Source organism: Macaca mulatta, chromosome 1 (assembly GCF_049350105.2).
Source record: "Macaca mulatta isolate MMU2019108-1 chromosome 1, T2T-MMU8v2.0, whole genome shotgun sequence".
Classification (NCBI taxonomy): domain Eukaryota; kingdom Metazoa; phylum Chordata; class Mammalia; order Primates; family Cercopithecidae; genus Macaca; species Macaca mulatta.
Window position 1 is genome coordinate 27,503,161 of NC_133406.1, and position 15,049 is coordinate 27,518,209.

The following is a 15,049-nucleotide window of genomic DNA, read 5'->3' on the forward strand; positions in this document are numbered from 1 at the left end:
AAATCTTGACAAATCAAGAGAAAAGAGTAAAAAAATATATATTTCTTAAATGTTTTTCTTAAAACACTTAAACCACTTACCTGTGGTATACAGTCAGTGTACGCAAACATTGATTTAAAGCGGTCATCCATGCTTATGTGGTAAAGAACACACATTGCTATTTGTTTGTAGTTGTCATTGCCTAGGAATAAAACATCACGGTGATGATGCCATAAACACATATTTTTTTGTACAGCACACTCAATGTACTACAACTTAAACTACTGAATAAAATCCTTATACAAACTTAATCTGAAAAATATTTTGAGCTATTTCAAATCCAAAGTTTAGAGCAAGCATATTTATGTTATATGTGAAACATCACTAATTTCCAAGACAGAATGTCTATTTTCCAAGGTATAGTTTTGAAAAAGACAATTAACCCTAATAATTAATTATTTTCATGAGTCCAATATAAAAACAATTGGGTCATTAGCCTCCTCATCTTTACTGTTTTATCAAAATATGTGATTAATATAGTTCACTGACAGTGGTGATGTATTAGAAATAGTAAATAAAAGAGCATATTTCTATGAACCAGAAACTGAAAATATCATCCAAATGATGAAAGAAGTAAAGTAGTAGTTATAACAAAAAAATAAAATATATGACCATAAAATGCTATAGGCTATAACATAACCTAAATATAGTATGAAGAATGTCTCAGAACTTCTAAGGTAAGATTATTCTGGTTTTATATGCCATGAAACTGAAAAAAAGTGAATACATATCAAGATTTGAAAAACAAAATGGGACTTCAATATATCATTTAATCCTAACTGCTTTCAGACAGAATATATTTTAAGGACCTACTTATGATCTCAAAGTCAATGATAAAACTAGAGCCAGAAAAGTTGCTTAACTAAAAATTTTATCCAAAAAACAATATCCTTTTTGAAAATTCTGGGCTATGAGAAATCCTGAAGATATTCCCAAGTAGTTAGAAATTCTTTAGAGGAAATAAACTGGTATTTTCTTTTTCTTTTCTTTCTTTCTTTTTTTTTTTTTTTAAGAGACAGAGTCTCACTCTGTCACCCAGGTTAGAGTGCAGTGGTATGATCTTGGCTCACTGCAACCTCTGCCTCCCAGGTTCAAGGTATTCTCCTGCCTCAGCCTCCTGAGTAGCTGGGATTCAGGCATTTACCACCATGCCTGGCTAATTTTTTTTGTATTTTTAGTAGAGACAGGGTTTCACCATATTGACCAGGCTGGTCTCGAACTCCTGACCTCATGATCCGCCCACCTTGGCCTCCCTAAGTGCTGGGATTATAGGTGTTAGCCACCACACCCAGCCCTAAACTGGTATTCTCACAAGGCCTAGCGTAGAACATGGAAATTGTTCAATAAGTATCTGCTGATTGATTCTATTTTTAACATTTAAAGATAAAAGCTGAAAAAATAAATTCATTTAGTCAAAGATAGAAATTACTAGTTCTAAAAGGGGTTCAGAATTCGAGACAGATAAGATTTGAGACAGAAGTATTCCATTTCAGGAGGTCTTTGAAGGATCATGCCTGTAATCCCAGCACTTTGAGAGGCTGAGGCAAGTGGATTGCTTGAGGTCAGGAATTTGAGGCCAACCTGGAAACCCTGTCTTTACTAAAAATATAAAAATTAGCTGGATGTGGTGGTGTGCGTCTGTAGTACCAGGTACTAGAGAGGCTGAGGCAGGAGAATCGCTTATACCCGGGAGGTGGAGGTTGCAGTGAGCCGAGATCATGCCACTGCAAGCCAGCCCGGGCAACAGAGTAAGAACTCTGTCTCAAAAAAAAAAAAAAAAAAAAAAAAAAAAAAAAAAAGTAAGCAAAAAATATAGTGACCCTCTATCTCCTGAATTTACTTTGAATTTCCTTACCATTTGATATATTTATCTAACATATAACCTCCAGGAAAGCAAGGACTTTATTCACTGTATTATCCCCAGATGCAAGAATAGTACCTAGCACAGAGAAGGTATTTAATAATTGTTGATTGGTTAATAGTAATCATTTATTAAACAGTTACTACATATCAAGAGACATGCTAAACAGACTGCATGGCATTGAATCTCAAAACAATCTGTCAAATAGGTCTTATCATCCCTATGTTTCAGATGAGAAATCTGAAGTTTACAGAAAAATAAATATTTGCTACACAGCCTTGTAAGTGGTTGAGTGGGGATTTAAACACAGGTCTCTCTGATTCCCAAATCTTTACCAGGTAATGTTACAATACCACTCTCAAACATTTTTTTCCCTCATTTGATGCCTTTGGTATTCAACATTTTTATATCACAAGGTAAAACTGTTTTCTATATAAGATATTATCAGGTATAAAAGACTGATAGACAGATATATGAGAGAATTAAACTTGTTTTAAAAATATACTACTTTTTAAATCCAGGCTTTTAGATTTTCAAAATTGTTAGGCTAAAGTCTATTTCCTCTTGCTTACAATAGCAGTAACAACAACTCCTTGGGATAAGATAAAAACAATGTATGTTTTTCAGATGAACGGACACTAGTAAGCATTTTCACCTTAAATAAAATCTATAAATTCACTAATTCAACTACTTGGAATACAACATATACAGGAAACACATTTTATTTATATGAACTAATATTTATTTCATCTATTTTTAATTTTTCCCTATAGCATTATTTATAGAAAAATTAAATTTATAGAAAATTTACAGAATAGAGAGCCCAAGTCAAATCATTTAAGGTAAATTTCGCATTTCTTCTATTGTTTGAAGAGCTTTACTACAAAATTTATAAAGAAGAGAGAAGCTGAATTAGAGTCAGAGGTAGGCTCTAAGGATAATGACTATTGACTAAGGTTAAAATAAAGCTAAGATAAAGTAATGTGGGAGAAAAAAACATTTAAAGTCTTTGTTTAGGGGTTAGAATTTTATTTGGAGGGAAGTAGGTAAAAATTGTGAAATTGCTCCAAGTAAGAGAAAAGTGCAGACAAAATAAATGTTCTCAACCCCAACAACTTTGTCCTCGAGTTTGGAGCAATCTAAACATGTAAGATTTATCAATTTTAATGTTAGATTTTAACAGACTACATTTTTATACTGTTGAAGGCATCAATTTATACTTATTCTAGTATAAAGCACATTTGCCATAGCAAAACTTAACATTTAAACATGTTCTCATGATATGTAGGTTAAACATGAAAAACTCCAACTTTATTCTCCAAGAAGATAGGAATCCCTTAGTCTTGGTCAGACTGTATCTCACGTTATTTTTTTCCCCTGGAAATTGAGATATTTGAAAATCTTTTCAAACAGTTTTAAAGCAAACTCTAACATTCTGAAGGAAAGTCTTTCTTTCCCTGTGATTCCAGTTATTTTCTATGTCATTCAGCTGTGGATAAGTCCTAGTCCTACTTGATTTTTACAAAATATTTGAAGATATTTTCTCTATGTAATGGATTCACTGAAGAGTAGGATTCCAAGTAATACAACTTATTAAATGGTAAAAGAAACAAAGAGAAATCGATAACCAATATAAAAGATTCTTCAATAACAAAGTAAATAATCAAACATTAAAATTCAATGTGACGATAGGAAGGAAACAGGAAACTATTCTATACTCTAGGAGAATCTGTCTGCTGTTTATGTCAATGAAAAAATTCTAAAAAGCAATGTCCTGAGGTGGCACATCATTCATGTAAGGTGAGAGGAAGGGAAGGAAAGACTCACCTTCAAAAACAGGTATTACATTAAAAGAACAAGAAATTCCTGAACATTGGGAGAAGCTAAAATAATTTAAAGAATAACAAGGGAAATTCTCTAATTAATTTTATATACATGTATGTATACATATAGCTTGCGTGTGTGTGTGTGTGTTTGTGTAGCTTCCAAAGGCCAACTCAGGATAAAGGGTATCTGTTAGAATAGAAGGTACAGAGAAGAGTCCTAAAATTATAATAATTTCTACTGGCAGATAAATAATATAAATAAGCAGTTCTCAGATATAACAATTTATATTAATTTTATATGGCAAAACTAAATGTCTAATTTCCAAAAATAGGATGATTCATTTTGCAGCCAGTCCTAACTCTGCTCTTATGTACTTTCTCATTTTCCTTTTCTCTTCACACTTATGGCCAAAGGTGAAAGCTCCTTACAGTTCTCCCACATCTTCCTACTTCTCTCTCTGTGATCCTCTATTTAAAAAACTCTGAATATGTTTCCAATTTCCTATAATACTCATCTAAAATGATCATTATATCCAAAAGTTTGCTAAAAACTAAAGGACTGAAGTTAAGAGAAGCTCTAGGGACATAAGGCTATGGACAGTTAATCTTTCTTATACCACAATTCTTTGAGAGAAGGTTAAAGAGAAAGGGTTAAACAAACAATGGTATTTTTCCTATTGCATGTTCAACATAGTTTTTGTCATTTATACCTTACAATTAATTAAAGGGGTCGGTATTATCTTTGATTCAGAGATGAGGCAATGACATTCACTAAGGCTATGACCCTTTCAAAAGGAAACACAGATGTGAATCTGAGATTCAAACCTAGGTCTGACTATAAAGTGCATGTATGCACTTTTAAGCAAGCCTTCCAGGAGGCAGCAGAAAGAGGGAAAACAATAATGCCAAATAAATGTAAGTTATCATTATCATTCCTTAGGGCAAAGTACAGGAAGGAGATGCACCTAGAGGGACTCTGTAGGATCTGCTGGATCTGGGACTCTTGGGGAAAAGGGTAAGAAGATTGGCAGTGGTGAAGATAAGAGATGAAATGGAGAAATGCAATCAGATATTTCTCAGAGGGCCTGTGCCCAGATACAGCAGGTTCTAATGGACGAAATAAGTTCTTCATGGGGCAAACTGCATTATCCCCCAAGTGGTTTTGAGGACTAGACCTACAGCAGCCTAAGTTCTGAAACTCACTCTCACTAAATTGGACAATAACTGCTATCAATCTGTGATTTTATGAGAGAAACAAGGGGCTAGAAGCTTAAAATGTAGGTAGACTGATAAAAGCTATACTCTAACATTGGTTGACAGCTCAGGCTCTGGAGGCAGACTGCTCGGGTTCAATCTGTGGCTCTTCCACTCATTAGCTATACAGCCTTGTGAATGTTATTTAAATTCTGTGTTTCAGTTTCATCACCTGTAAAAATGGGATAATAACTGTACCTACCTGAAAAGGTTGTGGGAGGATTGGATGAGAGGATCCTGGTAAAGCAATTAGCACTAAGTTTGATGTACAATAAACCAATTTGATAAATATCATTTATTATTATTATTATGTTGACAATAATATTTTTTGTTTTACCAATACAACAGTACTATCATGTGTTCCTAATATATATGATGCTTTGTATTTTTTTCTTTCAAGACTTGAACTGTAGTTAGAAGTAAAGTAAGTTGGAAAGGTAGCCAAGATTTCTGAGATGAGCTAGATACGGTTCAGAGGTATTCTCTGAGCCTGTGGCTGAGCCACTTACCTTTCTACTAGTCATTTTCCTATACAGCTCTGCTGTTTGGCTGGATGCAGTGGCTCACGCCTATAATCCTAACACTTTGGGAGGCCAAGGTGTGTGGACTACCTGAGTACAGGAGTTCAAGACCAGCCTGGCCAACATGGTGAAACCCCGTCTCTACTAAAATATAAAAATTAGCCAGGCATAATGGCAGGTGCCTGTAATCCCAGCTACTTGGGAAGCTGAGATGTGAGAATAGCTTGAATCTGGGAGATAGTGGTTGCAGTAAGCCAAGATTGTACTACTCCACTCCAGCCTGGGTGGCTGAGACTTCATCTCAAAAAAAAAAAAAAAAAAAAGAAAAAAAGAAAAAACACAAACAAACAATTCTGCTGTTCATAAAATTTAGGCTTAGGAGAATCATCTTATACCTGAGGCTCTACTCAGTGACCCATATGTAATAAGAACCCATGATCATTCTCTCACTCTCACAGTTATAAATTCCTTAATGGGGGAAAAAAAAAGAAAAAACTTTACTAAAGAAAATGATCCCTTCTCAATCCCCCCCTCCACAGGCACATTGCAAAATCTCTTATCCTAAAAAAAAGAAAAAACTTTACTAAAGAAAATGATCCCTTCTCAATCCCCCCCTCCACAGGCACATTGCAAAATCTCTTATCCTTTCACGTTTCCTTCTTTTAACGGAACTTACTTTCACTCCTAAAGTGGGGAACAGTCATGGAGGTGATGGGCTATCAAGCAGATGAAAGAACAGACAGAAGTCTGAGGACATTGAAGAGAAATCTCACAATTAGCTACCCTCTTTCATTTACCTTTAAACAGCATATCCCAGACAAATAAAACCTGTATGAGCAGAGGTGTTTCCCCCATGTTTTAGCTGAACACAACTGAACAAAAGAAATAGGACTACAACTAGTATTGCACCAACTATATATATATGTACATACACACACACACACACACACACTTTTTTTTTTTCTTGAGGAAAGAGTATGAAAGGAGGTGATGACAGAGCTAAGGAACTATAATATTGTATTCAGGGATCTATCTAACCCAAGTTGCTAATGTGTCTTCCGGATTTTATCTGGGTGAAGGTTCCCCTAGAATTCAAACAATTGATTTACAAATAACTATAAATTTAATTTTCCCCCCTTTTTGTATTTAGTTAGGGAATGAAAAAGATATAAACTGGCATTTGGCCTTTTATTCAGAAAAATATGTAAATATTTTATAAACGGTCTTGTTACCCATATATTATCTTGATGATTCTAGTTCTACAGTTACAAATCACATATTTTCTTTCTCTTCTAAATAATTTCAATATAGGAAGACTACAGTATATAAACCATATGTATCTTATTCACTGAATCATAAATGATTACATAAATAATCAACACTTAATAAAAATGTGGCCTATAAGTTCATGGCATCTAGCAGATATCTGACACCTACAACAAAAAAGACAAGGCATTTTAGAACAAAAGTGAGTACCTGGAGTGGGAAGATGTCTGGAAATAACCTGAATTCATCTATTCAAACACAGCTCTGCAGAGAAAGTAAAGGCTCTTTGGCAGCCAACATTTATTATTATGACTTAAAGGCTAATTTGCAGATCACATAGCAATAAACAGCTATTAGAGAGATTAAATGGTCTAAGTAAAATAAAGATCTTATCCTTTATTGTAAACTAATAGTCTTCTTCATTCACTGAAAGAACATCTGAGTTCTTACAAAATAAAGCCCAAGAAAAAAATCTTATATACCCTAAGTGAATTCCTACAAGAAATGAGGATTGGAGGGTATGATTTTCCCATAAGAATTCATGACTAGAAGCCATAAACTCTAGCTAACCAGCTATGATTCCTCTACATCCTACAAATGGCAGACATTTCAAAAAGGCTCCTTTAAGACATAAAGACATCAATTATTCTCTAATGGCATCCCAAGTAGAAACAGGCTGCCAATAGTCGGCATGCTGGCACAGCACCAAACGCTCTGTGAATTTTAAGCAAGGGCAGTGAAAAGACTGAGTATCTTGAGAACTATGTTCTTAATGACTGGAGGTGGATTAGTCAAATCTGTTCAAGTAATAAGGGCAGGGTAGGAAAAAAAATGGCCTAGTCATTATGATTCCTTTGGTATTTATGGTAATAAACATGAATCATGATGAACTCACTGGCTATTAAATGCAAAGGTCATAAGTACTTCGATAGGATTTCCACAGGAATTCACCGTTAATTAGCTGGATCATTATTTGAAAGTGTTACTGAATTATCTTAGCATTTGTGCAGCCATTCCCCTCAAATTGGTCATTCCCAGCTGAGGGCAGTTAATGCCTTAACAAACTGGTCATTAACTCCAGTAACTGATTTTGTGAGAATTATTGCACTTATAAAGTACATTCAAGAGTTTATAAGAAACATTGCGTCTTTTTTTCTTTTTAAAGAAATTTACAGCTTGTAGTTCAGCTGGAGCAGCTGAAGGAGAAAAAAATCAGCTTTCTGGGCTGCTCTCACAATCGATTTTCTGCCAATTAAAGGGCAAAACACATGCTGATGGGTTTTGAATTTTAAAATGTCTTCAGTTTTTTCATCTCTGAAGTGATTAGTAAAAACACCGTTCAATTACTAATTTTGTAAGACAGTTGGGATTTTTCATTCACAGTTCAGTCAAGCAGAAACAAGTTCTGAACACGAGAACTCAAAAGCCAAATTTCTGTTTCTGCAGTAGACCCAGCCCAACACTGTGAAAACAAAGTGAGAACACAAGTTATGGGCCACATTATTAGCCAGATTCTCATTCTCTTCTATACGCTATGTCTTCTTTCAAAGTAGAACACTCCCTTTGATGTCACAAAGGCTCCCTGAAGATAAGAGAAGTGGGAATATAAGCACACCCATATTAGGATAGAACAGCATTAAGGTGATATATTACCCCTGGAAAGTCTATATGAATACAACATGCTTCAAAATTTGCAGGTGTCTTTACATTTATTACGGACTTAGAGCCCCTAAAGTTCTATCAATACAGTGAAAATGCCGCAGGCGAAAACCACCACTTAAAAGATAAGTGCGACAATTATTGAACATGTTAACTACACTGACATAGGCTAAAAACATATTGAAATTATACCAGAACATCTTTGATACATTTCCATATAATTTTATGCTTATTAGAGCATATACTGCAGATATATACTCAGTATAAACAGATAGCCTTAGTTTAAACTTGAATTTGCACAGACCAATGTTTAAGACTGTAACTATACTGGATGATCTGTTTTATAATAGATTTGTCTATAGTCAAGATTTGAGATGAACAGATAAAAACTAACAGCTGTTAAGCAACAGTTAAGGGGAAAAAATAACATAATTTATAGGTTACAAAGATCAGTATGAAAACATTAAGTACAACAATCATTTCTGAGGTACAGTGATTCACGGATAATTTTTTATGTCCAATTACTTAATTTTAAAAGTATGAGAAACTAACATTGCAGATCTACCGGTAAGCTAAACACTCTGTTTTTAGAGATATTCACTAAATGAGTACTCTTATATACAACCTTTTTGATGGATTTTCATTTTTTTTAGTATATACAACTGCACATTTGGCCACACAGCTTATTTTTCAACATGTCTTCAATTATTTTATTATGTCCTCTGTAGAATTTTTATTACATCCAGACAATACAAGTTATTTGCAATAAGCCCTAAAGAATACACATACTTGTGGTACAAATGATAAGGACCAAAATAAAGCCCTTAATGATGAGTGCTTTCTAGCCTTTATGTCCACATCATTGACTTAATATGCTTTTGCCAAATTTTACCATCTAGAAATGGAGACACCCTAGGCAATATTCACACACACAGTATTGGAACCAGCTGGTGATAGAAGAATCTTAAGAAAAAAAGGCTTCTTGATTTAATTGGGAAAACAGGAGGAAGCATAAATTTTACTGCCATTAATAACTTCAAGCAATCCTGATATGACTCTACCTCACCCTGACGGCGAGACATGTGCTTTCTGTTAAACTGTTTGCCACATCTGACCCCTATTGTTTGCTCACTTGATCAGGTAAGAAAATGTAGGTTTATTTATAGGATAAATGAGGCCTATTAAAATTGAGAAACAGTGTAGTAGTCTATGAGGAGTTGTGTTCGGAAACAGATGTGTGAAATTCCATAACAGTTTGGTAATAAACAGACCAACCAAACCAATTTATTTTTTAAAAAATCTACTTTAAGTTTCTTAAAGAAACTATCATAAAGGCAACTTAGTTTCAAAAAAATGAAAAACACTTCATTTTGCTTGGAAATCATTACTCTGACCACTTCCAGTTTTTAATAAGTCAGAAAAGGCAAAATGTTGCCTTCTTCACAAAACAAAGTTTTATTTTTTCATTCTTCATGATGCTGTTGGTAAATTAAAAATTAGATTATATTAATATAAAGTAAACAAGTGATTTAACACTGTGAAAAAATTTCAAAGGTGTTCAGAAGTTAACTTTGTCAATTTTCTTTTAAAGACATATGACAGAATGGTCAAAGGAAATAACCCTTAATTTTTATATGATCAAAGTTTAGAGTTCAACAGTATCTGCTCTGGTGATCTCCAACAATAAGGGAAATCAGACTTGTCTAAACCGGAAGAAATCAAACATTTATCACTTAACTCTTGACCTGGTCTGACTCCTTACATGCTGATAAAACCTTTCTACAGCCCTGTAAAATGCCCCAAACCCATATTACCTAAATGTAATCTAGACAAAAATGAATCAGGTGCCATTCTTACTCTCAAAATCAATTTTGGGTCTATTCACAGAATACAGAAACATTTATATCAATTTGGAACACCCTAGAAACTCTAATTTGTCTTCCAATGAAGACAATACGGTCTAACATTACTAAAAATTAGACCTTTTGAAATTATTCACATAAAATTGTGAAACAGGTCTGATGTGCTATTGAATTTAGGAGTCCCAATTTTCCTGTCATAACCAATAACGTTAGTTTCTGCATAAGCCAGCCATGCACACTGGCACAGACTTAAAACTAAGTTAGAAGAATCAAAATTTACACAGTTAGAACTCAGAATCAAAATTTAAATGATGGTTCAAACCTTCATACTAGTAGCTTTCAGTGGCATACATTTATCACTGACCAGGGTGGCTCTGTTGATTAAAAGATAACTTTAAGAAATATGTCGTAGTTAGTTAAATTTTTTATTTAATTTGCATATGGTTATAAATTATATATGAAAATGCTTAACACAAGTTAAATACACCAGATGATTGACTCAATTTATAGCTATTATAATTACTGTAAGTATAGAAAAACTTAGCAACATCTATGGGTAACACTACTAATTCCTCAGTTTTTAAGGATGAGAAACATTCTCATCTCTGCTTATAAATGAGCTAAGGAGGTATCCGAATGCAGGGTAACTTTGTGATACTGGGTTCAAATTATATGGACTTCTGAATACGTTTAAAGAACAGTTTACTAACCTAGGATTAAGACTGTCATTTCATCTATTTGAACAGTAGTTCTCAAACTATCTGTGGTGGTGAGCCAGGTTTTTGATTTCTTTCCCTAACATTTTTATTAAATTATTTTATTATATTATTATTATTTTATTATAATACTTATTATATTATGTATTATATTATCTTATTAATAAAAATGAAATTAAACAAAAGATATATAAAACAGAAGATGTAAATTTTTATTATTACATTCAGCAGACAAAATCTTATTCAGTCAAACTGCTATATGTGTCTAAGTGCTTACTTTCAATTTTTGGACTTACTCATTATAGACCAGTAACAACTAATAACAAATAGACCAAGTATTGGTCCATGGACCACACTTTGAGTATCACTGTATTAGAAGATTCCTGTACTGAATTCACTGATACATGAGAAAGGCATAAAATATAAGTGAAATTAAGGGTGTTATTTCAATGTTTAAAACAAACACTCTATAACAAACCCTCTATAAGCAGGTCTAGAAATACTCAAAACTGTGAAGCAAATTGTTTTCTGTCTCCCTGATCTCTCATTTGGCAACCATTAGCCCCCTCAAGTCTTTCCCTTCCTTTTCTTCCTCCTTATCATGACTAACATTTGTACACGACTTTCTAGTTATCAAATAAATATATGTTTATTCTCTCACCTAATTCTCAGAACAAACCTGTGAGATAGGACCTATTTTATCCCCTAATTTTTTAAATAAGACGAAAGGTTTAGTGAAGATCAACTGATGACGTGCCTAAAGTCACTCAGGTAATAAAGGGCAAAGGGAAGACTCAAGCTCAGTTCCTTTGATGTTCTTTCCTTTCATGTGTTCCTTTCATCCTTTCATCCATTCATCCCTCTAACCAGCCACCAAATATTTATTGAGAACATACAATGTGCTAGACATTGTTCTAGGTACTAGGAGTAAAGAACTGAAGAAGTGCCATGCTAATGGTGCTTCAATATTCTTCATCTGCCTCTTCCTACATGTTAGCCAAGACTTGATGGAACTCCATATTGTCATGGAGCTTATGCTGATGGGGCTTGGAGGGTGAACACGGGAGGTGGGTGGTGGTGCATAGGTAATAAACAAGATAATTATATGGAATTTATATTCAATGATGATTAAGTACTATGGGGTAGCAGCTATTTTTGAAGATATAGCTGACTGGATTCCTAAGAGTTTGGATAAAGTACAGGAGGGAAAGAAAAGGATTGAGGATAATTCCTCCAGTTTTGGTCCAGTTAACTAGAAAGATGAAGTTACCATTTACTGACATGAGAAAGACTGTGAAAATAGTAAATTGAGGTGAGGGTAGGGTAGAGATTGGGAGCTTAATTTTGAACCTGTTAAATCTCAGATGCTAATAAGGCATCCAAGTAGTAACATCTGGACCAAGAAAATCAGGGAGGAGGCTGAGATTATTTCTATTGCTATTTAGGAGTCGTCAGTATAGGCAGACTATTTAAATGGAATGAATGAAGTCAGCAAAGTAACAAGCATAGATAAAGTCCAAGGACTAAGTCCTGGGGGCATTCTAATGCTGAGAAATTGGAAAGAAGAGGTGGAAGCAGAAAAGGAAGCAGAGAAGGATTGGATATTTAGGAGGAAAGCTATTAAGAGTACTGAGTCCTGGAAAACCAATGGAAAAAGTTAAAGGAGGGAACTGTAACAAATACTGCTCATAGGTTGAGTAATATGAGTACTAGAAATTGACCATTGGCTTTGGCAATGTGCAGGTCACTGGAACTTGACCAGAGTAGTCTGATGGGTTGTTTGTGTGGGAGGTGAAGAGTGGGAGTGACAGCTTGATTGGAAAAGATTCAGTAGTGTGTAAAACAATGAGGGGAGGGGACTGAAAGAGGAGAGAGAATAGAAGGAAGTGGGGAGAGGGAGAGAGAGAGGGAGATGGGCAGATAGGGAAAGAGAAACAGAAAGAGACAGAGAATAGGGAGAGAGGGCATATTAATATATATGAAAGGGAAGAGGGAAAATGAAGACAGGAAATGAAAACTTTTTTGAGGAGAGTTGAAATGGGAAGAAAAGAAACAACATAATAACTAGAAGGTAAAAGAAGTGAAAGTGAAAAATAAATTTACAATTGTTACAAAGAGAACACAACACCTAGGAATACAACTTACAAGGGATGTGAAGGACCTCTTCAAGGAGAACTACAAACCACTGCTCAAGGAAATAAGAGAGGGCACAAACAAATGGAAAAACATTCCATGCTCATGGATAGAAGAATCAATATTGTGAAAATGGCCATACTGCCCAAAGTAATTTATAGATTCAAAGCTATCCCCATCAAGATACCAATGATTTTCTTCACAGAATTAGAAAAAACTACATTAAATTTCATATGGAACCAAAAAAAGAGCCCATAGAGTCAAGACAATCCTAAGCAAAAAGAACAAAGCTAGAGGCATCACACTACCTGACTTCAAACTATACTACAAGGCTACAGTAACCAAAACAGCATGGTACTGGTACCAAAACAGATATATAGATTAATGGAACAGAACAGAGGCCTCAAAAATCTGATATTTGACAAACCTGACAAAAACATGCAATGGGGAAAGGATTCCCTATTTAATAAATGGTGTTGGGAAAACTGGCTAGCCATATGCAGAAAACTAAAACTGGACCCCTTCCTTACACCTTATACAAATATTAACTAAAGATAAGATTAAAGACTTAAACATAAGACCTAAAACCATAAAAACCCTAGAAGAAAACCTAGGCAATACCATTCAGGACATAGACACGGGCAAAGACTTTATGACTAAAACACCAAAAGCAATGGCAACAAAAGCCAAAATTGACAAATGGGATATAATTAAACTAAAGAGCTTCTGCACAGCAAAAGAAACTATCATCAGAGTGAACAGGCAACCTACAGAATGGGAGAAAATTTTTGCAATCTATCCATCTGACAAAGGGCTAATATCCAGAATCTACAAGGAACTTAAACATATTTGCAAGAAAAAAACAATCCCATCAAAAAGTGGGAGAAAGATATGAACAGATACTTCTCAAAATAAGACATTTATGCAGCCAACAACATATGAAAAGAAGCTCATCATCACTGGTCATTACAGAAATGCAAATCAAAACCACAATGAGATACCATCTCATGCCAGTTAGAATGATGATCATTAAAAAGTCAGGAAACGACAGATGCTGGAGAGGATGTGGAGAAATAGGAATGCTTTTACACTGTTGGTGGAAGTGTAAATTAGTTCGACCATTGTGGAAGACAGTGTGGCCATTCCTCAAGGATCTAGAACCAGAAATAACATTCGACCCAGCAATCCCATTACTGCGTATACCCAAAGGATTATAAATCATGCTAGTATAAAGACACATGCCCACGTATGTTTACTGCAGCACTATTCACAATAGCAAAGACATGGAACCAAACCAAATGCCCATCGATGATATACTGGATAAAGAAAATGTGGCACATATATACCATGGAATGCTATGCAGCCATAAAAAAGGATGAGATCATGTCCTTTGCAGGGACATGGAGGAAGCTGGAAAACATCATTCTCAGCAAACTAACACAGCAACATGTTCTCATTCATAAGTGGGAGTTGAACAATGAGAACACATGGACACAGGGAGCGGAACGTCACACACCAGGACCTGTTGGGGGGTGGGGGGAAATGGGAGGAGTAGCATTAGGAGAAATACCTAATGTAGATGATGGGCTGATGGGTGCAGCAAACCACCATGGCACATGTATACCTATGTAACAAACGTGCACGTTCTGCACATGTACCCCAGAACTTAAAGTATTGTAAAATAAAATTTAGTTAACATTTTAAAAGCTGACATAAAAATTTGGAACATTACTCAATTTAACATATACAATAATATCACTCGCAACAGAAAAAAAATATGAATAAACTAAAAAATTCCGAATTGTCCAAAAGAGTTCACCAGTGAAATGCCACCTTTATTATTATGATGATGATGCATGCACTCTGTAAAACACTGCCACCTGTCACTATGTGATGTTTAACTTTTATCCAA

At 34.7% G+C, this 15,049-nt stretch overlaps 1 protein-coding gene across 3 annotated transcripts in view; it reads right to left on the bottom strand.

The window, feature by feature from the left end:
- KIFAP3 (kinesin associated protein 3) overlaps positions 1 to 15,049 on the bottom strand; it is a 146,780-nt gene that overhangs the window by 70,229 nt on the left and 61,502 nt on the right. For all 3 annotated transcript variants that reach the window (XM_015124832.3, XM_028850267.2, XM_077999637.1), the window contains exon 11: positions 81 to 181. In XM_015124832.3, the coding sequence (XP_014980318.1) occupies positions 81 to 181 (101 nt within the window). The remainder of the gene's footprint in view (positions 1 to 80; positions 182 to 15,049) is intronic.